The 25,418-nt window shown below is 39.6% G+C and overlaps 1 protein-coding gene across 1 annotated transcript; it reads left to right on the top strand.

Moving 5' to 3' along the window:
- Nucleotides 1-14,944: 14,944 nt before the first annotated feature.
- Nucleotides 14,945-23,167, top strand: FGG (fibrinogen gamma chain). The gene is made up of 10 exons (XM_049632331.1): nt 14,945-15,080; nt 15,186-15,230; nt 15,666-15,849; nt 15,961-16,054; nt 17,576-17,706; nt 18,059-18,192; nt 19,092-19,276; nt 20,751-21,028; nt 22,365-22,534; nt 23,040-23,167. Exons 1-10 carry the CDS (start codon nt 15,003-15,005, stop codon nt 23,052-23,054), a joined length of 1,314 nt encoding a protein of 437 aa, XP_049488288.1. The 5' UTR covers nt 14,945-15,002; the 3' UTR covers nt 23,055-23,167.
- The last annotated feature ends 2,251 nt before the right edge of the window (nt 23,168-25,418 follow it).

The raw sequence follows: 25,418 nt of genomic DNA, 5'->3' as shown, positions 1-25,418 counted from the left end.
TTGGATGGCTTAGTCGATTAAGCGTCTTGGCTTTTGCTGCTCAGGTCAGGATCTCAAGGTTCCTGGGACTGAGCCCTGCATCCGGCTCTGCTCTGACAGCGAGGAGCCTGCTAGGGATTCTCCTTCTCTCTCTCTGCCCCTCCCCCGCCCCCCCCCCCCACTTTCCCGCATTCCCCACCCTCTTCCAAAGTCTGTGTTTGAGAAGGAAAAATCCAACAAGATAAAGTTATGGCAGCCTCCAACTTCTCTTCCAAGGAGCTAGAGAATTGTATCCAGGCCAGCTTTGTTTTTCCAGCCATGTCCACGAAGAACCTGGTTTTTCTATAGCTATAAGTACCATCTGAGCAAGGCTGCTGGGAGCACAGGATCACAGCAAACATTCCTACACAGGTATAAGAGGGATGCAAAGAAGTACGTGGAGGGTGTTTACAAGCTAGTTAATTTTTGGTAGACAGAGCAGTGAGTCTCCTTTTTTACACTTAATGTCTGAGTCATTTAGTTTCCAGTAATGCACTTCTCATTCTTTCAAGTCTAATGCTGCTGGCTCTCCTCCTGGATGGAATTTAAAAAGCAAGAATTTAAGTTGGAAGTAAAATTTTATAATAAAAGGAAGAAAACAGAAGCCAATCCTTTCTTTGTTGTAGGATAATTAATAAAGTTTATGGATCTGGGCAGTTACATGACTAATAACAAAAAAATTAACATCTGTTGAGCTCTTACTATTTACCAGAAGCTGTTCTAAGAGCCTTATTTATTTTATAACAAAAATAGGTTCTTCATGCTGTTTTATGTTTAAATGTTTTATATTTATTAACACATCAAATAAAACAACCTTATGAGATGGATAATATAATTATTCCCATTAAAATTTTTTTTTTAATTTTTGTTTATTTTTGAGAGAGAAAGAACGTGAGTGGGTGAGGGGCAGAGAGCCACCAGATTATCCCCACTGTAAGGTTGAGGAAATTGAGACATAAAGAAGGTCACACAGCTAGAAGTAAGCTGTAAAACTGGAATTTAAACCCAGGTTGGGGCGCCTGGGAGGCTCAGTCGATTAAGCGATGGACTTTGGCTCAGGTCATGATCTCACGGTTCATGAGTTCGAGCCCCGGGCTGGGCTCTATACAGACCACTCAGAGCTTGGAGCCTGCTTCAGATTCTGTGTCTTTCTCTCTCTCTGCACCCCCCACCCTCCTTGCCTCGGCTCATGCTCTGTCTGTCTGTCTGTCTCTCTCTCTAAAAAAAAATAAAGGGGTGCCTGGGTGGCTCGGTCGGTTAAGCGTCCGACTTCAGCCCAGGTCATGATCTCACGGTCCGTGAGTTCAAGCCCCGAGTCGGGCTCTGTGCTGACCGCTCAGAGCCTGGAGCCTGTTTCAGATTCTGTGTCTCCCTCTCTCTCTGCCCCTCCCCTGTTCATGCTCTGTCTCTCTCTGTCTCAAAAATAAATAAACGTTTAAAAAAATTAAAAAAAAAAATAAAAACACATGAAAAAAATTAGAAGCAAACAAACAAAACCCGCCAGGCAATCTGGCTCCAGTATCCATACGCTCAGTTGTTACGTTATACTGCCTCTGTTAGAAGAAAAATAAACTCTGATCTCATTTAATCCTCACAACAAACCTACGGAGTGGGTTCTGTTATTATCTCTGTTTTACAGACAAGGCAACTTAGGCACAGAGAGGCTAAATAACTGTCCAGGGTATCGGAGCTACTGAGTGGTGCTGTGAGACAGTAACAGTCAGTCTGACCCTTGACTGACCACAGGAGGGGAGATGCTATTTTCATACACTCAAGTATACAGAAGGAGAAGGAATTACCAAGAAAGTGTGTAAAGCTTTTATAACCTTCCAATCCTTGAGCCCCTGGGCTTTAGGCTCAGTGCCTCCATGTCCTTTTTCGGGCCTAACTTGGCCGAAATGTCTCTCCTAATATCTCCACTGTTCCTGTACTCCACTAGTGAGGTCAAGAACATAGGGGTCCTCGACCAAACTCAGAGCCAGACTAAGGCCTAGCCATTTTGCCTACAGCTGGGACAACTCTTCCCTGGGGAGTGGGAGGGGGGGGAGGGGGAGAATATTTACAGCATATTTAAAGCACAGCGCATTTAAAGAGATGAGCTTTCATCCATTTGGGGCCAGTCCTCCAGAACACTTTGGGAAGGGACAACTAGGGACACCAATATCTCCAAGCCCTCTTTGCTTCTTTTTTTTTTTTTTTAATGTTTATTTATTTTTGATAGAGACAGAGCGTGAGCAGGCAAGGGGCAGAGAGAGGGAGACACAGAATCTGAAGCAGCTCCAGGCTCCAAGCTGTCAGCACAGAGCCTGACGCGGGCCTCAAACTCACGAACCACGAGATCATGACCTGAGCTGAAGTCAGACGCTTAACCGACTGAGCCGCCCAGGCGCCCCTTTGCTTCTGAGAAACAACGTTGCTTTCTAAGGGGCAACAAGAAGAGTCAAAGAAGAGATACAGCCATGGCCATATAAACAATTTGACTTTTCTCAGTTTTTGAAGTTCACTTCTTTCTCCCTGTGGAGACAAGGCCTATCTTGCCCAATATAGTGATTTGGAGACATCTGGGGCTGATCAAGGAAAAGATAAGACCCCGAGGAGGGAGTAGCACAGAGCAAGCTTTATTTGGGCAGGTTTGCATGTGGGAAGTGGGGAAGGGAGTCCGACATGGTATGGGGGGGGGGGCCTTCTGGATGCTATGGCAACACAGGGGCTTCCACCTGGGAGAGTGGGAAGCTAAGGGAACTCCTGGGGGACACGTTCATGGGAGAGGAGACTTCCAGGTCTAAGTGAGGCCTCTCAGCAGCCCCTCTGGGAGCCTCTGATCAGGGAACTCCAAAGGGCAGCAGCAGACTAGAGGTCTTTAAGAGCTACAAAGTTTATTTTATCCACAGCTAGCAGATGCTGGATGCCATTTCTTAGCATTTGCAAAGCAGACCAGTTCTAAATAAGTTTTAAAATATGCTTATTTTGGGTGTGTTTAAAACGACTGAATATGTTTTAAATATGAAGATTTGGCTTTGGTGCCCATAGGCTTTTGAGTTCATGGGTCCCAGCCTGTTGTAAAGAAATCAGCAACCCAGGGGTCAATATATGGGGGCCATTTTTGGCTTTAAAAAAAATTTTTTTTAATATTTATTCATTTTTGAAAGACAGGAAGAGGCAGAATGCGAGTGGGGGAGGGGCAGAGAGAGAGGGAGACATGGAATCCAAAGCAGGCTCCAGGCTCTGAGCTGCCAGCAGAGTCCAATGCGGGGCTCGAACTCATGAATCATGAGATGATGACCTGAGCTGAATGAAGTCAGGTGCTTACCCGACTGAGCCACCCAGGCACCCCCATCTTTGGCTTTTTTATGTAACATCCCAAAAGAAGGATCTTAGGAAGTACAGCCAAACACACATCTAGAATCCACAGCTCCACCGAGCCCAGATTGATACCAAAGAGTCTCCCAGGCAAGTCTCACACCCACATTCTGTGTTCAGTGTTCTGACCTAAGAGTCCAGTTTGAATGCTGGTGATCAACACTGGCTGATGACAGGTTCCTACCTTACGATCCCTTCCTCATCAGAAAAGGAGAAAAATCTAACATCCAGACAATACATTACATACATACAAAAGGAATGGGTTAGGAGGATATTTACCTACAAGAATGTATGAGGCGGTCTGAGTGGATAGATACCCACAGAAGTGTGCCTATTGTTGCCTCATGGTGAAGTAAGTTCACCAGCAGGTGGCTCTGTTACCTTACATATCAGAGAGGAGCTCCCTTCCAAATAAGGCCTCAAAAAAAACCATATTTCTAAATTCCTCATACTCTGGTCACTAGATTTAGTAAGCCCTAAGCTGGATATCTATAATGACATATGCTGTATTAAAGCTATTCACGTTTCAATCCAACAGATTTGCCCAAGTCTCTCAGGAAATTCAGCACAATTAGAAGACTAGTTGCACAGAGAATGTCAATAAACAAAATCAGCTTACTAGACAGTCTATCTGCTTCTGGCTCCATAAACATGAAATAAATAAAATGACTATTCTACTACTCATTTCATATTATTGGACTTATTATCCAACAGCAAAGGTTCTCTTTTGTTTATATTGTTTATTATTCTTTAACTCCAAAGCATTCCGAGGCCCAGATAAATAGGTGAACTTAATTAAGTCCACAGGGGATTTCATTCTGGATATCTGAAAGTCTTTAGCATATCTGTAAGATTGGGGCAGGAGACAGGGACAGAACCTTTCTTTTATTCTCTGTTCTGTTATCTTTAAACTCAGGTCCAAGTTCTGTCCCTTTTATTTTCACACCATATTTTCTTCTCGGACACTCTCATTGTCTCTCGTTGACTCAACATCAGTTCTCACTCCCAAATCTGTCTCTAGCATTCCGATGCATCAGCTGTTAGAGGTCTCATTACTGCTCAAACGGTAAATGTTGGAAACTGGCCTCCCCCCTCTCCCCTAAACCAGTTCCTTCTCATTTTCCTCTTTATGTTCATGGACACCATCTTTCCTACTCCCCAGAACTATTACCTTTGGCCCACTCCTCCCCATTTCATCCATCCTTCCCTAAATCCTTTCTAGTGTATTTCTGTAAGGTGCCTGAATCTCCCCAAGTTGTTTCTTGAACATCTTCTACGTGTAAGCACTTCTTGTGCTGCGTTAAAGCATTGGACTAGGGGCCAGTCTATCTTTCATTCTCGTGGCAGCATGGAGGCAATGCTCATAACGCGATACATATCAACAAGTTGAATTACCAAAAGTCTAATTTTTAAAAAAAAAAATTTTTTAACGTTTATTTATTTTTGAGACAGAGAGAGACAGAGCATGAACGGGGGAGGGTCAGAGAGAGAGGGAGACACAGAATCGGAAACAGGCTCCAGGCTCCGAGCCATCAGCACAGAGCCCGACGCGGGGCTCGAACTCACGGACCTCGAGTTCATGACCAGGGCCGAAGTCGGCCGCTTAACCAACTGAGCCACCCAGGCGCTCCTCTAATTTTTAACTTACATAGAAGAAACTCCTACATTTTGGGGTTTTGGTTTTGTTTTTTCCAATTCTTTTTGCGACAACAAATTGTTCCAGAACGCCTTTGGTATAAAACATAACAAAGAGGAATTACATGAGCTTTGAAATTGCTGAGCAGAAATCAGACCTCCTGGTGTAAATTAGGCGTGATTCCTCTCCAGTACAGTTTACAGTCCTGGTTCTCCTACATATGAGCATAGTGATTATCTAGGGAAGCTTGTTAATAAAATGTCCATTCCCCGGGTTGCTCCGATTCAGTAGATCTAGAAAAGGGCTGGGGAATCTGCATTTTAAAATAAAACAAAACAAAAATCTGAGGAGCATTTTAAAGAAATAGTCACGTAGAAGAAAGTCTAAGTATTTGATACAGAAATGAAACATGGTCCGTACGTCATTAAATAGCTTTATACGACTACCACCATGCCTGATTTGTGTTATTTGATCCCATAATTCTCTCTCAATAGCTGTTACCTAAAATTCTATCTTTAGAAGCTCGTGTCTTTGATTTTCAGTTTTATCTCATGTTTAAGTTTCCATCTTGGTAAAAGTAACACCTCAGTCTAGATCATTCATACCTTACCACATCTGTGTTCATCAGATCCTGTTCTTGGGAGAACAGGTGGGGATTGCTGAAAGGAGAAAAAAGATGCCACAACACGTCCAAGGAGAGCAGGGTGCGGGAGCCAGGCTGGGAGGCACTGATGCGACTCCTTACAGCAGACAGAGATTTGCAGTCTGGGGCTCAACAGCAAATTGTGGTTGAGGAGTGGAGTTGGGTGGGGGACCCAAAACCCTGCAAGAGTTTCCGAAATGTCGGCTATGACCCCTCTTACTTGTGCTAGCTTGGGACATAGATGGGTGAGCTGGGCTAAAGCACGGGACCAGGACAGACAAGCCGAAGGAAAGGGGCAGATGAAGGTCATTTGGCTTTTGTTACCATGCATGTGAACCCCAGACTTGTGTGCTAGAGACATTTTTCTTAAATTAGTGCAAACGCCTGACGGAGCTCCAACACACAAACTTCATAAATTCCCCTATTTTCTCACCTTCAAGTAGTTTAATTTTGGTAAGCTTGTGCTGTTGCTCAGGGCCCTCTGAGCAGGTTCTAGACAAGTGTGAGTACATCAGAGGCTTGTGTGTAGCCTTCTTTCCTTGTACTTCACAGAATGGATCGGCAGTTCTTGGAAATTCTTCCTAGTGTTGTGGCACGGGGACTTGTCCAACCTGTTTTAACGGACATCATTCCAACTTGGATTTGTTTTAAAGTGTTACATAGTTTTGCTTTTGTTTTCCAAAAATAAAACACATGTCAAGTCTCCACTGGATTTTTTTAATGTTTGTTTATTTTTGAGGGTTGGGGGGAGGGGCAGAGAGAGGCAGACACAGAATCCAAAGCAGGCTCCAGGCTCTGAGCTGCCAGCGCAGAGCCCAACGCGGGCCTGGAACTCATGAACGGTGGGATCATGACCTGAGAAGAAGTCAGACGCTCAACCAACTGAGCCACGCGGGTGCCCCATGAGGTCTCCTTTGGTCAAAAAGTGACAGAGAATGTCTCTCTTCTGGACTGATGCTACTCAGATGGGGTCACAGAAGAACCACCGGTGGTTCATGCAGAGGTAGCTATGGTTACAGTGTTACACTGTTAACCTGATCCACCCTGAGGTATATCTGACTCCTTTGCTACAACTGTGAACAGATTTTTCTCTGGGACAAACACTTTCAAAGGCTGGGGTAATTTGCCTTTTCCTGACTAATCTTGTAAACCCTTTACTATTGATATGTTCTTCTTCAAACTGCACTTTCATATTTTATTTTAGTGCTTTAGTAACATTTAGTATTTAGTAATATTTTAGTAAAATAAACTTTGTTCATTAAACAAGTACTCATTAAGGAGGTGCGTTGTTTTAAGTGCTGCAGGTAACAGCAGATAAAAATCCTTACCTTCACGAGGCTTACATAAAATTTATTTTAACTTATTATTACATGATTATAATATTGTTTTAAAATTTTATGGGATTGCAATACCTTAATCCGATTTAGCATATCTGCCTAATAAGCTACATTTGGGCATATTTTTGTGGAGAAGCATAAATACAGGTCTGAGAAGTTTGTATTTTCTTGGCTAAGAAGAAGAGAGTCCCAGAAGGTTTTTGATGAAGAGAGTGACATCATCAGAGTTCTTTCACGGGATACCAGACACAACAGTTGTGTAGATGGATTTCACCATGTTTGGGGGCTAACTTTCACAGGGTTCCTCTACTCTACCCTCACTCTGTCGTTTCCTTGGGCTGGTCAAATCTCTCACAACCCTACATCAAAAAATTACGTATGCTGGCTTCAAACCACCCACCCTCCAGATACCTGGGGGGCCTGCAGGTGGCAATGGTGAGCCAGCCATGAGCTTGGTGACTAGCCCCACTAAACCCCAGCAAACCTCACCTTATCACAGAGGGCTCCCCAGGCTCACCCAATCCCAACTAGCACTGGCTCAGCCTCTCTCATCCCCCTACCCTTCTTTATTTTTCTTCACAGGCTTTATTACCAATCAATACTATATACTATTTATTGCCTCTTTCTTTCCACTACAGTGGAAACTTCTTGACAGCAGAGACACTGTCTGCTTTGTTCATTGGATTGAACAAGGAGGGCCTGGTAAGCAGTCAATAAACATTTAGTCTGAGCAGCCAGTGGAGGAATATCAGGGGACAGTGTGCAGTCATCGTAACCAAAGTTTGGGGTGCATATTTGATTAAGGGTTACTTGGAGAATTTTCCAAGGAAAATCCTAAATGGTATCTGTGGTCAGAGCCAGAAGTAGCTTACCAAAGCAGGAAGGTATGAGAAGTGTGAGGAAGAGGTTTTCCATACCCCTAATGAGATGATGCAGTATTCCATATTAATGAAGTGCTAATGGGGAATTAACTTTAAAAACGTATTGGGTGAGATCCAGAAAAAGTATTGATAGGAGAATGTCAGGTAGCTTTCTGACTCAGAGGGATGCATGATTAAGCAACTGGTTTCCGGGATCTTGGTAAATGGATTTCCTCTGTGTTTATAACAGATGAAACACAGTGTTCTGAATTTCTGACTGATTTTGTTTCTTTATGGATGAGCCTGTCCTAAGTTAGCTCCGAAGGCTGTTCTTCAGTAACCTACTGGCCCAGTAATTATCAACTAAGAATGTGGTTTACACTCTGGTCTTCCTTGCAAAACAGTAAATATTTGGGCTTTTGCAAATCGTATCTCTGTTTAGCAAGTGGAGGTCACTGTTCTACCACTCAAGGTAAAGCATACACAGCTATCTATGTTTAAAGAAGGGTAATTAATGTATGTCACCTCTCACGGATGAAGCCAGGTCCTCCAAAATGTCAATAAAAAGTTACCCTTTGTATAAGGTGTATTCTTTATGGATTACGTTTGAATTGAAAGGACTATAGCTGCAATCACATTAAGGTCATAAACTAACCCAAGGAGTTAGAATTTAAAACAAAGACACAAGTCTAATCAGTATTTGCTCTCATTCAAGACTGAAGTTCAGAGCAAAGGCAGGCATTAAGTAAGATAAGATGCATCATTTTGTTTATTTGATAGCATTTTCTATTCTCTCTACCTGTTCTCCTTCTTTAGGAATGTATAATTTTTTTCTACAAAGATAATTTGTTTGACAAAATGACCAGAGTTTCCCTCAAACATTGTACTGCTCCTTTCACCATAGGCTGGTATTTCTACTCAGAGAGTTAAAAGGTCCTGTTTCTCTAGAGCATATTTTTGTGAATATTATTGGCCCCTTTGTAATTTTTTTTAACCATACTCACTTGCTCTTGCTATCTTCTGCCAATCACATTTAGTGGTGAGAACTGTTTCATGGGGTGAGGGATCTCATATTGCAGATTACATGAAGATAGAAAGGAACAAACCAGGAACTCAGTAATAGAGACTAATTTGGCACTTAAATCTAACATCGATTTATCTCAATTCAGAGCAGTCTCAGAACATTTCTTAATCTCCAACTGTATTAAAAATGGCTGCTTCTTGGCCATATTTGGCTCTGAATGCAATTCTGATTGGGATAATCCTTCTTTCTCTAAGCACTAGGTTGCTTAATTTTCTAACATCACCTCTATAGCACTTTTGAACACCTGTGCCCCTAGGCCAGATGTCCCAATTACACATCTGATGTAGCTTTATGAAGTTAAGAAGCTCAAAACCCAAGCTGTGGTTGCTGCCCAGCCCCCAATAAGAACTCATGTTGTTTTTCTGTCTTTGATTTACATAGTGAAACTAAAAGCACATTGTTCATAGACTATCAAGTAAACATTTTCATTTTCACTTTCCCTGGGCTATTTTTATGAACAAAGCAAATAGCCTAACAGACAAGGTTGTTTCCCTTAATGGGATATTTCTGCTATTAGATTGGACTGATTTTCAACATGTCAATAGGTCGTTTTTTTCTACCTATTTTGAGGAAATCCAATTCTGAGGAGTTAGGCCACAAATTTAGCTTATACCTATAAATGTCTTATTTATTAGACAAATAGAAATATCATTGTTAGCATTGATTCAAGCTTTCTTGGACCACCTAATGGATGTATCTTCCTTTAAGCTACAGAGATAATTCAGCTCATCAAGTCCTATTGAACTTGAATCATGTAGTCAACATGGAAAAAACGCTTCCCTTAAAACTGGACTGCAGATTGTCTTGAGACAATAAAAACTCAGGTTTGAGAAAGACTATAAAAGACCATCCAGCAACCTTGTCTCTAACTCAGAGAAGACAGGCAGATTAGACAGATATGATAGAGGTAAATATATGTTCATACAACCATGCACACATGTACTTAGATACACGTGCACACACATTATTTTTTTAAATAACTTCACTAACAACCCGTTCCATCAGTGAACAATTTTGATTCTCATAATAATATCTTGCATCTGGGTATCACCTTATGTTAAGAAGAGCTTCATGACTATATTTAGAGTCATGGTTAAGAGCTCAGGTGTTGGGCTCACGGGTTTGAATTTCTGTTCTGGCATAGTGACCTTGCATATGCCACCACAAACTCTCAAAGACTCTCTTTGCTCATTTATAAGATGTACATAATAATATCTACCTCCTAGGCTTTTATGAGGATGAAATGAGACAACATACAAAATGGCAACAGCTAAACTACAGCACGACATCCAGCGCAAAGAATATGGTCAACATCTGTGGCTCTTTCATTATTCCTGTAGGTCTATATCATTGTCACCAGATCAAAAAGTCTTAAATTAGCTCTATGTAATAAAATTCAAATTCAGCAAACAATTTTGGAGCAGAGGTGAACGCAGCAGACAAGTGGTTCACAGAGTAAATTACCAACATATGAACACCATTAGCAATAGATGTTGTATTTTCCATTCAGAACACAATTGGGTAATAGGCAATTTGGGAGATTATTATTTCAATAAACAGACCCATTGATCTCTGAACTAAATTAAATAATAATTTTGGCTTAAACACCACATAAGCTATTTTCTCAGAAAAATGAACCTAGAAGTGGCGGAAATCTGTTTTAACAAATATTCTTCTTTCCCAGAATTCATTAATCATTTATAATTTACCAGAGAAAAATAATTGGCTTAAATGTGGAAGAGAACAACTAGTTAAAATTTAACCAACCTAAGAGATACTGGACTGAATACAGGGCCAGTGTAGGTCACCAAATCAGGGCTGGCCATTTTGTCCCAAAGAGCATCTTATCTAATAAAACTCTGCTTGAGATTGTGGTACAAAGCAAGTCTTTTCTTTAAAATTGATTATTCATGTCAGATTCCAATGCAAGTCAGTAAAAGTCAGGAACACAAGTACTATACTTCTAAAATTGGATAAGATAGACTGTTCAATTTCTTCAATTTAAGTGTTTATCAACCTTGTGCATATGACATTATATATATATATATGATTATATATTATGTGTGTGTGTTTACAAATATAAAAATTTAACACAAAGGTATGAATTATTACCCTAAATTCAACAAAACAACACTTTATGGTCTTTTAGCAAAAAGAACCACAGTGATGACATGCTCTGTCAGAACACATTGTGCATGAACTCTCTTACTAGTAGGAAGTACACCTTCTCACAAGGCACCCAGTCCAGTTCCATTAGTCATCTTTAAATGGTGGAATTGATTTCAGTGGGATTTCCATCTAAATTAGACAACCAGATGCTTTCTTCTCCAGGTAGCATTAAGGCATCAGCCTGTAGTTAGTTACAATAGATCCCTTATTACAGAAAATGTTCTATAGCCTAAGCAACAAAGCTTGTTCCCCACAAACCAAATCTACCAATAATGGTCAATCTTACAATTTTATGAAATGAAGTACTTATTTCTACAAATTCCAATTTTCACTTGAAAATATTTGGTAATACATAATCCTTATAAACATTTACTTAACTCTTGCTATAAATCAGGCAATGTGCTCAGCACATTATTTCATTGAATCCCGATAATAGTCTTATGAAGTATTATATTATAAATATGATTTCTGTTTTACTATCACAGATACTGAAACTCACAGACAGCTTAAGTAACTTGTCCTGAGTGACATAACTAGTGAGTTGTAGAGATGGGATTCAAACCCAAGCAGATGGACTCCAGCACTCTTAACAACTATCTATGCATAATCTTCTCAATTGGGCTACATTCTCCTTAAAAGGCAATGCTTTCATCAGCTTTTATATTTAAATTTTAAAAATCAAGAAACAATTATTAGTGCAACAAATAAATCATTGTGCATGATTGATAGTTACATGTTGTAATTATATGTACTTTGGGTAAATAGTATGTACATATATTCAAAATTCTAAAGACAGAGTATATAGAAAAAATGAAGCATTTTCTCCAACTTTGTCCTTCATCCTTCTACTTCATACCTCTGTAGACTCTAATGGGTTATCTTGAAACAGTATTCAGTGTATATGCTGACATGCATGTGTATACATTCTGTTGTCTTTTGTATTTTGCTTTTTATTTTGTAAACAGTGTTTGTTTTGTTTGGCTAGGAAAAAAAGCTTTTTTATGTAGTCAAAATTCAACAATGTTTTGTGTCATATTTAGCTAGACTTTTCATACTCAAGTATTATGAATGGTTTCTCTCATACTATTTTTCTAGTATTTTTGTGGTTTACTTTTTTATTATTTTTTAATGCTTATTTTTGAGAGAGAGACAGACAGACAAAGTATGAGCAGGGAAGGGCAGAGAGAGAGAGAGAGAGGGAGACACAGAATCCCAAGCAGGCTCCAGGCTCCGAACTGTCAGCACAGAGCCTGATGCAGGGCTCGAACTCAGTGACCACGGGATCATGACCTGAGCCAAAGTCAGACACTTAACCAACTGAGCCAGTTGTGGAAACCCCATGTGGTTTCCTTTTTTATATTTAAAGATGCATTTCATCTGGAACTTATTTTGGCATAAGAAGTTTGATACGCACGACACTTATTTTCCCCAGGTAGCTTCCCACTTGTCCTAACACCAGGTTGATGCCATAATTGAATAATTTTGAAGGCTTGCTTTCAGCCCAGTTCAAGTCAATATCATCAAATCATTACTGAGTGTTCAACATGGCTATGCTATGTGCAGTACCCATGAAATTAAGTTTACAATAATGAGGTGGCCACAGAATGTATATATACAACAGAAGATTGTCGTAAGTGCTATGGAAGAGGTAGAGCTGGCCTCCAGAATTTGGGGTTTGCTTTTGGAAGGGTAGAAATCATAAAACAGGACCTTATGGTTGTGTAGGATTTTGACACCCAGAGACGCAGGAGTGCATATGAAGTCAATCCAGGCAGAAAGGGCGACATGTAATAAGAAAAACACCATGTGAGAGCTAGGGCTACATGGTACGCCATAAGGGGATGCTAACGCGAGTCAATCCAGTTGGACTAGAGGGTGTAGGAAATAGAATCAAGAGTGAAAATGAAGCAAAGGTAGGAAGGACATTTATTATGTTTAAATTCACTACGATGGGAGATAGGGAGTCCATTCAAGGTTTCTGAACAGGTGAATGTCACAATCAGAGCTATATTTATAGGAAGATTAATCTGTCAACAGTGTGACAAGTGGTTTGGAGCCAGAAGTGACTCGGGTGTTGGAAGAAAAATCAGTTCTAACATACAGTGTAGACAAGCAGTGTAGACAAGGAAGAAGAATGCCTCCTCTGGGATGATGTCTGTGAAAATACAAAGTAGGAAGAAAATACAAGTGACAGTGTGAAAATAGTTTTAAATAACTAGTTTTGACAACTAATTAGATGAATAGATAAGGCGGCGAGGAAGATTATGAGGCTTTCATTGGCTGAGGGTATGGCGATGTGACTGGTAATAACTGGTAAGTCACAGAAGGTAACTATTAAGGAGGAAAGAAAAGGCAATACAGGAGGTTTTAGTGCATTTGCTTTGTTATGATAATTATGGATTATTTATTGAGTAGGAACATTTATTTCTGTTTCACTTCAAAACAATCCTTTCTTTTGTAAGGATTTAGGATGAAACATCGAAGTGTTAGTATCTCTTTCAATCCAGATGTATTTCTCCCACTAATATATTTAGCTAAAATTTGCAGTAAGCTTGGTTTCAGAGGAGGAAATAATAAAAAAACAGGGATACTAATAATAGTGGTGATGCACAATTGTAAACAATCTATGGGAGATGGTGAGAAACATGTTTTCCCAATATACAAGGAAGCTCTGGGGCAGAGTGAAAAGGACAGCCTCTGCCGTGCATCTCATTTTGCCCCATTTTCCTCCTGCCATGCTTCTAGTCACGTATACGGGATGTGGATTTTCCTAGCCCCTGTATCCAGGCTTTCCTCCAAGGTAACCAGATGGATCCTCGAGGAAAATCAAGTAGGCTCCTGTTTCCCCTCTGTGGCAGACGTGGTGCCACACCAGCTTGTTCTTCCAAACGAAGGGAAGGGTGGAGCTTCAAAGCCCACTGCAAATGGAGAACCTGTGATAGTGGTCAGCATATGGGTGCAGGTGGTCAGAAGGTACAGACATCCAGTGATAAAATAAGTCCTGGGGATGTAATGCACAGCGTGGTAGCTAGGGTGAATAACACGGCCCTGCATATTTGAAAGCTGCCGAGAGAGCAGATCTTGAAAATTCTCATCACAAGTTTAAAAAAAAAAAGTATTTTGTAACTGCATGTGAATGTTAACCAGTCTTATTAGTGGTGATCACTTCGCAATATATAAATATCGAATCAGCATGTTGTACGCCTGAAACTAACGTAATGTTATATATCAATTGTATCGCTACTGACAAAACAAAAAAAAACAAAAAAAAAAAAAGGAAGAAAATGGTCAACAAAGAGGGGTAGGAATGTATTTCCAGATCATTCATTCTTGGGAATACTGTCAATTTGGGACCTGCTGCTTCCACCAGGCAGGCGGTCTCCTTCTGCCATGGCCACAGGTTAAAAATAGGTCTGTTAGCTCATCCCCTGGCTAAGAAAGGACTTGCATTACATTGGTTTATGGCACCAGGCTTCATCTTCAGGTTGAGGTGGGTTTTCCCGTCGAGGTCAGCTCTCTGTATTTGCTCTCAGCCATGTACTGGAAGAGGTTGCGTCACACAGCCTCCCAGGCCCCCTCCCCCCTCCCCGCCATGGCTAATGCTTCACCAGCCTTTGCAGATGAAGGTGCCACAGAGGAGAAAGTTTGAGCTGAGCCAAAAAGGAGGAGCTTACACCTGTGTGCCAAATCTGAGAACCTGACCGAGCATAGGGTGGGAGCCAGGATGAGGAAAAAGACGGGAAACACCTCCCCACCTTTCTGGAAAGAAGGCCCCGTGATCAGCCCCAGCCACTGGCAGTCCGGCCATCCTTGGAGCTTACTTAAAGGGACAAGGGGAGCCCGAGAGGCCACTGTGCTGACACTTCAGGGCTCGGAGCACCGGTACCCAGACACCATGACTTGGTCCTTGAACCACCAGGGTTTAATCCTCTGCCTCTGTACTCTTTTATTGCTCCCCTCAACATGCCTGGCAGTAAGTGTGCTGTTTATAGAACATAGTTGTTTTACATGGGAAGCTGAAAAGTGAGGACACAGCTGATAAACTAGTGACATTTCTGGGTTTTTTTTCCCCCTCCAGTATGTTGCTACGCGAGACAACTGCTGCATCTTAGATGAAAGATTTGTAAGTAGTTTTCATGTTTCTCACTGTGTTTGAAGTGGGGAGGGGCAGAGGAATAGAAGGAATTCTCTCACAAATCTCATTGGGCATTTTTAACTTTAAAAAACAAAAAAAACATAGTCTAGGTTTTACCTATTTTTATTAGCAGATATTTATGCAATTAAAAAAGAAGTTTAACATTTATTTATTTTTGAGAGACAGAGACAGAGCATGCGTGGGGGAGGGGCAGAGACAGAGAGAAGGAGACACAGAATCTGAAGCAGGCTGCAGGTTCTGAGCAAGCTGTCAGCACAGAGCCTGATGCGGGGCTCAAACCCACAAACTGTGAGATCATGACCTGAGCGGAAGTTGGATGTTCAACTGACTGAGCCACCCAGGCGCCCCTATGCAATTTTTAAAAATCAAGATTTCTAATCACTTTAATTGTTGCATTTTCAGGGTAGTTATTGCCCAACTACCTGTGGAGTTGCAGATTTCCTGTCTACTTACCAAACCGGTGTAGACAATGATCTGCGGACTTTGGAAGACATCTTAAGTCGAATTGAAAACAAAACCTCAGAAGCCAAAGAATTGATCAAATCAATCCAAGTCAACTATAATCCCAATGAGCCACCGAAGCCAAGTGAGAAACTAAATACTACCGACTAAGAAAATGATTTGTGACGTTCTTTTGCTGTTGTTTCAGTGGTTCCACTTGCTTATGTCTTTCTATGTCTCTGATCCTGTATTACAGACAGGATAGTGAGTGCTACTAAGGATTCCAAGAAAATGATGGAAGAAATTCTAAAATACGAGGCATTAATTGGAACACATGAATCAAATATTCGGTAAGCGTTTTTGTGTTAATTTACTCTCCCAGATTGACTTAGTTTTTATTCAATATGCCAAGCTTCAATGGAAATAATCTTTTATTTCTTCCCCACTTATAATATCCCATTGACATTATGCCTATCTTGAACACAGTGGAGGTAGAAGTTTTTAGAGCATTACCAATTGCATTGGGGTATAACTGCTTTTTAATAATCGTGTGGGAGAAAGGTGTTCTAGACATCTTCATATGCTGTTGTGACCAGAATTAATCAAAATGGTCACCACCCACCCACCTTTGGCTTACTACATAAATTCATACTGATGGGAATTTGCTTGTGGAAAATGAAATTCCTTTAATAAAAATGCCAACAAAGAGGTGGTGGGGAATTAGTAAGCAGAAGTATAGGGAGGATCTTGGCTACAACAGTATATTATATTGAAGGCAGAGCAGAAAAAAAAATGTGCTTTAAGAAGCTAAGCATAACAAACATTGTAGAGCAACATGTTGATCATGGCACAATGAACGCGCAGTCATGTATTCTCCTCCCTTCACTTGAAAGTAAAATGTGTCTGTTAACAACTTCCCAGGGACTCACTGACTTTCTGAACAGAGGGTCTCGGATACAGTTTAGTTTCTTACACAATTTATTTTCTTAATTTTTTCTCAAAGTAGCATAGGATATTGAGATAAACGGTGACTGGAGAGCAGTGGTCCAGAAGGGATCTACCTTCTGTTTGTCATCAGAGGCCATTACTATGATTTTTGTGGTTATTACTAACATTATAATTTGCATTATGATTGCCCATCATTGAAGTTAAAGGAGACTACTGTGCAGAAATTTTCTAAGGTGCATGAGGGAAAAAAGTGGTCAAATAGTTTGTCTATCCTTCTTTATTTCAAAGAAAGATACAATAGTCTGTGTATTATAGATGGTTTTCTATAATTTCTGAATGTGTATAAGCAACCCTGTGAGAAACCACAAAAACAGCTTTTTTACTTCCCTCAGACTCTTTCCAAAACAATGTAAACAGAAACATGAAGAAGAAAGAGAAAGTGTCTGTTATTTTATGTAAGTTAAGGCTCCAGATACTTTTCCTATGTAAGTTATAGACTGAAGTCCACAAATAGATCCTCAGTAGATCTACAGTGAAAAGGAATAGCTTCCACCTGTGTGAATTGCTAGGCAGAACCTTTCCTTCCCTAGGAATATTCTGTCCTAAAAAAACATCAGGCAGTCTTCCTACTAACCAGGCTCAACACTCACGTAGGCTGTTATCTGCTGCCCTTTATGCAGAAGGTAAAAATCAGGATGACCGCTTACCATGATACTGCTGATCGATAAGCACTCCGTTATTTTCTTTTCCAAAAAGCTTAAGACTCTAATACACCTCAATTCGGTAACATAATTTTATATTTCTTCCAAGAATGAAGCCATTTATCAGGAAGTACTTCTGGAGACCACAAAGTATTTTGTAATGAAAATACAAAATTACTCCTCTGAGGGGAATATTCTGTTACCTTATTCTTCTGCTTATAGATTTTTGCAGGAAATATATAATTCAAATAACCAAAAGATCAATAACCTGAAACTGAAGGTAGCCCAGCTTGAAGCAAAGTGTCAGGAACCATGCAAAGACACAGTACAAATATATGATACAACTGGGAAAGGTATGTGAAAGGTTTATATTGGGATTATTTTTATCACAGCAAATACATAAAGCAAGGAGAATGTATAGGAATGTATACTTTGGAAAGTGTTTAGAATAATTTGCAAAGTGTTTATAGGAATGAATAGGAATAACACGGAAAGTGTTTAGCCATTAAATCTAAGGTGTCCAATTGCTTAGACCTTTCTTGAGTAGTTGAAAAGAGTTTGAAAGGAATGATGATGAGAGAAGAAAATGCTTCTTGGGACATGAATCGTTTGCAGCATGTTAAAAGCTCACTATGAAGGCTGGAACAGTCTAACAGGGATTTCAAACCACAGTAAAACCTTCTTCTGCTCCTTCTCCTCCTTCAGACTGTCAAGACATTGCTAATAAGGGAGCCAAAGAGAGTGGGCTTTACTTTATCAAACCTCTGAAAGCTAAGCAGCAGTTCTTAGTCTACTGTGAAATTGATGGATCTGGAAATGGATGGACTGTGTTGCAGAAGGTATTTTTTCCCTCACCCTGTATATTTAATGAACGCCCAGATAAACATCCTCCATATGCCAGAAACTTTTGCAAGCGTTTGCTGAACATTAACTCAATTAGTCCCCACAATTTCCCTATGAGGTAGGTACAATCATTATCTCTATAGAGGAGGAAACTTAGGCACAAGAGGTTAAGTAACTTGTCCAAGGTCACATAATAAGTAACACATAATGGGTCATATAATAAGTAAAAGAGTCAGGATTTGAACCCAGGCAGTCTGGCTTCAGAGTCTGTGCTTTGACTCTACACTATGTTGGCACTGCTGTTATAGATTCACTATAGCATATAACCACTATCAGAATGACAAAGAACTAGAAGAGACCTCTTTCATGAGGCAGCACAAGATCTAAGGCTGCCCATCACAAAGAGAGAAAGTCTCCCAGAGGATACGGTTGGGTTATTCCAAGACAAGCCCATCTGGTATCTCTGGCACTCATTGCCCATTCTTTTACTTTTTGCTTATCTTTGATCACTGTTACAACTAATCTGCAGGGGGCGCTCAGAGTGAGTGATGGGAGCGCTCGTTGGTAGATACAGATTGAGCAATTGGCTTGACCTTTCTACCATCGGTATAAAAATCAGCAATATCAAGTTGGGGTTCTGAAGTCCTCTAGGTGCACCAGACACTCTTTTTAAAAAGTATTTCTCTTAATCTTCTGGTGTAATCCTGCAGCAACCCTACGAAACAGGCATCATTATTCCAATTTTACCAATGAGGAAACTAAGGCAGCTTGCCCAAGTTCACTTAGTAAATGGTGGAATCATACTGTCCATATTTTCAACAAGATATTTATAGCATTTTCTTTGTGTGCACTGATAATCCACTCTCCCCTTTTGTCCATGCAATTGTGTAATTAGAGGCTTGATGGCAGTTTGGATTTCAAGAAAAATTGGATTCAATATAAAGAAGGATTTGGACATCTGTCTCCTACTGGAACCACAGAATTTTGGCTGGGAAATGAGAAGATTCATTTGATAAGCACCCAGTCTGCCATACCATATGCATTAAGAATACAGTTGGAGGACTGGAATGGCAGAACCAGGTACTGTTTAGAAAGGACTTCTATTTCTTGGTGTAGAGACTGTCTGGAATGTGCACTTTCCAACTATCAATAGTCCAACATCAAAGACAGCCTGACAAATGCAAAGAGCACATCCAACCATTTTCCTCAGAAGTCAGTTTCGTTCTTGGGCAGTTCAAAGACATAGGTCCTATCCAGGATGGGTAGTGTTTTGGTACAATCTACTTACCCTGGAACCATACAGAATAATAGCTAATATTTGCTGAGCATTTAATATGTACTAGACATCAAGTGTGAAATTATAATTTAATCTAGTCCAAATAACTATTTCATGAGGAAGGTACTATTATTAATCTCATTTTACAGATTAACTTTCCCAAGGTCACATTGCTGGCGTATGGTAAAGATTGGATTTGAACTCAGGTAGTTTGACTTTATAGCTTGTCCTCCTAATGACTATTTTGGTTGAAAACTGAATCCAGACTTTTCAAATTTCCTGGCAGTTCAACGACAATTCAGTCAAATCCATGAGCTACCTTAAAATTAAATCTTCTAGTTCCTTTGGTAACATAAAGTCCCCTCTATGCCCAGAGCTATCAGGGACCTTTGAGCATAGTATTCCTAGTCAAAATTCACAAAAATATTTCATATTTTTGTTGCGTCTACAAAATAATGAAATATATTGTCTCCAAACTTGTATTTTTAATTTTTTTCATCAGAAACTACCACAGTCAGCAGATCTTCTCTTAGGAGAACACCTCCCATTTCCCAAGCACTGGAGATTAGGAAAGAGGCTAAATATTTTCTGAAATTTTCTATTCATGCACCAAGGCCCATTCTTTCCTGCAGTCCATAGAATTCTGGCCCTTATTTCACAATTCCCTCCCCCCCCACCCCACCCCAGGGAAGATTCTGATCATACAGCTTATGTTTTGTGGGCCACACAGGGACCATTTCATTCATGTGATGCTCTAGGAAGCCCTCCTTCTTGCCACTACAACACTGCCTTGGGAAAGAAAAATCCCTTTAGGACCTCATCCTTCAGATGATATTAGTGACTAATAGAGGTGTAGTTCCTTCAAGATCATTAAATTAATGATCACTCAGTGTCATTTGCTATGGTTTATAACTCCATGTGCAATGCTAAACACTTAGATAAAGGTGGAAAACATGAAATTAGATTCATCCAAACACCTGAGTTTGATATTAGGACTCTATAGGCAAAAAGCATTAAAATGGCTGATGTTTTTAGTTTACATTGGGATGCCTTGAAGGCTTCTAGACCCATCCTGGGTGGTGTTGATGAGTTCTGAACTGATTCACACATCCATTGCCTCTTGCCAGATTTGCAGAAAATTTGACTCAATGAGCGCATTTCAGGCTTACGAAGCGAAGTTAAACATTCTAGACAATTTTCGTATGGAAAAGGGAACTTCTGAGGTCCCTTGGTCCTAATGAGAGCCAAGATATGATGTCTCTATTCCCTTCTTTATAGTACTGCAGACTATGCCATGTTCAAGGTGGGACCTGAAGCTGACAAATACCGCCTGACATATGCCTACTTTATTGGTGGAGATGCTGGAGATGCCTTTGACGGCTATGATTTTGGCGATGATCCCAGTGATAAATTTTTCACATCCCACAATGGCATGCAGTTCAGTACCTGGGACAATGACAATGATAAGTATGAAGGAAATTGTGCTGAACAGGATGGATCTGGTTGGTGGATGAACAAGTGTCATGCTGGTCACCTCAATGGAGTTTATTACCAAGGTATAGATTTCTTCCTTAGATATATGAATTAGTGTATAGTCTCTATTTTTATAAAAGGTAAGAAACAGATGTAAGAAAATAAGAAATAGTAAAGATGTTGGGGGGCTTATTATATAGCTCTTTATTTTAAACCAGAATTGGATAATACTAAACTTATACCTCAAATTGGCCCCACTACAAGAAATCCACCCGGTTGATATTTCTTCTAGACTTACCATATGTATGATCTGGATGGGCTAACATTATCATATTTATGCTTGTTAACATATTAGCCTGGTGCGGCTTCCCATGAGCTGTGTGACAGATATAACCAGTGAGCAGTGAGCAGGTGTCCAAAGGAATGGAGTAAAGATCAGGGAAGTAATGGTAAAGGCACAGTTCCATGAAAGCTTGAGAGGAAAGTACAGCCTGAGAAGTGCAGGCACTTATTTTAGACCGGGGGTAGCAAGCTGTAGTTTGCTCGAAGGCTGGAATACTTCTGAACAGTGGACTTACTGATAAACTATTGTTACTACTCAACAACTATGTATTGGGGAGGCCCTACTAATTCCAAAAGCTCTATTAAGATAAGCAATCTTACCTCCTCTGGGCACTGTGCTAGCCAATAGATGATTTGTAGTCCTCTTAAAAGCTATTTTATCTTTTGATTTTCACAACGTTCTCCCCCCCTCCCCACTTTTAAACGTATCTTTGCACCTACAAACCATGCAATTAGAAGACCCTCTCAGGGAAGGTGTTTGATCCACATGACTCAGAGTAGCCATGTTGATAGCTTGTGGTATACTCCAGCGTTGGACTCAGACAATCCTTTACAAAATCACATGGGATCTAGTGCCCAAGGACAAGGAGAAGGCAAATCAATGTAGTCTCCACTGTGTAATGGAGAAAAAAATAACTTTCCAAAACTGTTTTCTAAAGTACTTTCCAGTGAAATTGTGTTTTTAGATGACTCAAGGTCATCTCATCAGGAATCGTGACTGCTGCCATTCTAACCTGCTTGTGGAAAGATGATCAGTAATAGCTGATTCCAGGATGGCTAAGCTCGGGAAGAGAGGCAGATTGGGGAAATTTGGGATTCTTGCTCTGTTAGTAAGGGAATACATTTATGTATGGATGCGATCAAGAAGTAGAATACAGATATAAGGGGTTGATTCATAATAGAGTGTATTTTAATTGTAAATCAGGATTTATGATTTTTTACGGATTTTTCTGATAGTAGATAATACTATAAATTTGATGTAAGTGACAATGTATTTTGTAATAAACCATTCTTTATAGACTTTCTGAGATAAGGATAACCAAGAGTAATTATATGTACATCTACAATTTATTTTAGGTGGCAGTTACTCAAAAACATCTACTCCTAATGGTTATGATAATGGCATTATTTGGGCCACCTGGCAATCCCGGTGGTATTCCATGAAGAAAACCACCATGAAGATAATCCCATTCAACAGATTATCTATTGGAGAAGGACAGCAGCACCATCTTGGGGGAGCCAAACAGGTTGGACCAGAACACCATGTTGAAATAGAATATGACTAAATTGTTTTACCCTGAGAATTAACTGTTAATTTCTATTAGTTTCAGAAACTTTTCTGAAAGTTTCATTTTTCTTACCCTATTTATTAATTTTAAGTCTTTTATTAAGAGTGTTTAGCCTTAAATGGAAATTAACACTCACTTTGGATTATATTCCCAAATTACTGAGCTCAGAGTTGTTTAAAATGTGTTTAAGAAGATAACATTTTAGCTTATTTCCTAAATCTATAATAATAAAATTATTGCCAAATTTTGAATTTTAATGATAACATGTCATTTTGTCTTGATTTTTTGTTTTTATTATTTCTTAAATATTTTAGTATATATGAATAAAATCAGAGTAAATTCTAGCATTTCAAAGGCCTAACTATCTTTTCCATGTTTATTAACCCCAAATCATCCATCTTTAATTCTTCTTTTTAAATGGACAGAATTATATCTTTTTAATATATTTTTGTTTTGGTCTTAGGTTGGGGACATTTAAAAGACCATTTCAAAAGTGATTTGCTTTTTTAAAAAAGGACTTTATCTGAACAGAGAAATAAAATATTTTTCCTATGGGACAATGGACTTGCAAAGCCTCACTTCATTGTAAGAGTAAGGAAGAACCCATGTTGAGAACTCCACTAACAGTTTTATGCTGATGATAATTTATCTACATGTCATTTCAATAAACATTTTGTTTCCTAAGACTAGATACATGGTACCTTTTATTGATCATGAAAAACCATCACTTTCCTTCAATTCAGTAATTTCAGTTGGGAAATCATCAGTAGTTGCTGAGTTCTTAGTTTATGCTGAACCTTATCTTGACTCTTAGGTAGTTATGAAGAGAATAGAAATCATGGCTTTTGTCCTCCAGGGGATATAAGACAATTATAGGAGAATACAGTAAGCCTAAGTGACAAAATTTGGTATAAGAACATAAACACAAGTCACCATCACACAACTAAAGTTCATGGGACCCAAAGTACAACTGGACATATGAGGCTGTTTGGGAATTATCCCAGAAAAAAAGTTTAGCTGCAGACCCTGCAGCTAGATGTGGGCACCCTGAGAGGACTGCATGTGACTCAGAACAGAGAGCTTTAGGGCATGCTCTGCTCTGTCCCTTCCTAGTAACTGATGAGGTGAGTGGAATGGAGCCATGATTCATGCTGGATCCTGGGATGTTGAGGTTTTAGCAGCCAGAGATAGGAACTGGCAACTTTCTGTAAGGAATAGCAAAGTCTATATAAGTTGGCATAAAGTTGACCACGGAAAGTAACTGATTTTATGATTTTATGAGAGGAAGATCCAGTTGTTCTGTAGTCTTCAGCTTTGGCTTTGGATTCTCTTCCTTTCCACAATTTCTTTCCTAATTCTCTCACTTCCTTGTTTTCATGAGTTCTGATTTTTATTTTTATTTATTTATATATTTTTTAACATTTATTTATTATTGAGAGACAGAGAGACACAGAGTGTGAGCAGGGGAGGGGTAGAGAGAGGGGAAGACACAGAATCTGAAGTAGGCTCCAGGCTCTGAGCTGTCAGCACAGAGCCCGACACGGGGCTCGAAATCACGAACTGTGAGATCATGACCTGAGCAGAAGTCAGTTGCCTAACCAACTGAGCCACCCAGGTGCCCCATGAGTCCTGATTTTTAAATATCCTAATGAGGAGTTAAAAACAGTAAGTCAACTTCTAAGGTATACAACCAAATACCTGTGAGGCTTTGGGATAAGAAAATTGATTCATTGTTTGCAACACTCATTCATTTATGTATGCCTGAAGCATTCATTCAATTAACATTTACTGAATGCCTTCTCTGTACTAGCCACGGTTCTGGATAGTGGGGATACTGCACATAGTGGTATTTTTATTCCTCCCAAACCTGTTCTATTCCATCCAGTTCTCAAGTTCCAAAAAACCCAGCAACTCATCTTCCAGTCTTCCTTGTTCTTCCTCCCCCATATCATCAAGCCTGCCAAATCCACCTGCTAAATATTTGTTATTTTCATTTCCTTCTCTATATCCCCTGCCACCATGTTAGTTGGGACATACAACATCTCCTACCAGGATAATGGAAATCATCTCCTTCCTCTCCTCCATCTTGCCTTCAACCTTGCCTGCTCCCACCTCGTCATGCTTCAAACTACTTTTAAACTCAGAATGCATACAAGACTGCATTCCCTTTGTGAATCTATAAAATTCTCTAGGTGAGCAATTTGGTCATAGATAAGAAGAGTTGATTAATACCGTAAGTTTTGTTGTAATAATATCACTTCAGTGATTTATCCCAAAAAATTATTTTTGAAGAATAGCCATGTAGAGAAATTTAATATAGCCATATAGCTAATAAGTGAAACATATAGAAAATATTTCACAGTAGAAGAATGAACAAGATGATTTATTAGTCAATGCAATGCATTGAATCGAATGCAATGATTACATAAGTATAATATCTCTGTATAAACATGGAAACATTTACAAAATAAGTGAAATTTTAAGATGAAAAAAAATTCTAGAATAATTATGTAAAAAGTATCTATGCATACATTTTGAACAAAATGTAATCTTGACATGTACATATTCTTTGTACATATTTATTCTCCCCAACCAATCTAATGTAAAATTTAATAAACATACTAGAACACAAAATACATACAAGGAAGTCCAAAATCTTTTCTGATTTTTCAAATGATCACTTACTCAGTGCTTCTTCTAAAATATCAATTATAACATTCTTTCAAAAACATTTCAGAGCTCCCTGTTTTGGGGAGTGTCCCAAATATGTATTGGTCTGCATGTTGGATAAACCGGCAATGGTTGTTAGAGGGGGGCTGACTGATTGGTAGAGAAGGGATTC

The sequence above is a fragment of the Panthera uncia genome, chromosome B1 (assembly GCF_023721935.1).
Source record: "Panthera uncia isolate 11264 chromosome B1, Puncia_PCG_1.0, whole genome shotgun sequence".
Taxonomy (NCBI): Eukaryota; Metazoa; Chordata; class Mammalia; order Carnivora; family Felidae; genus Panthera; species Panthera uncia.
This window is presented reverse-complemented; position numbering and strand designations above follow the sequence as displayed.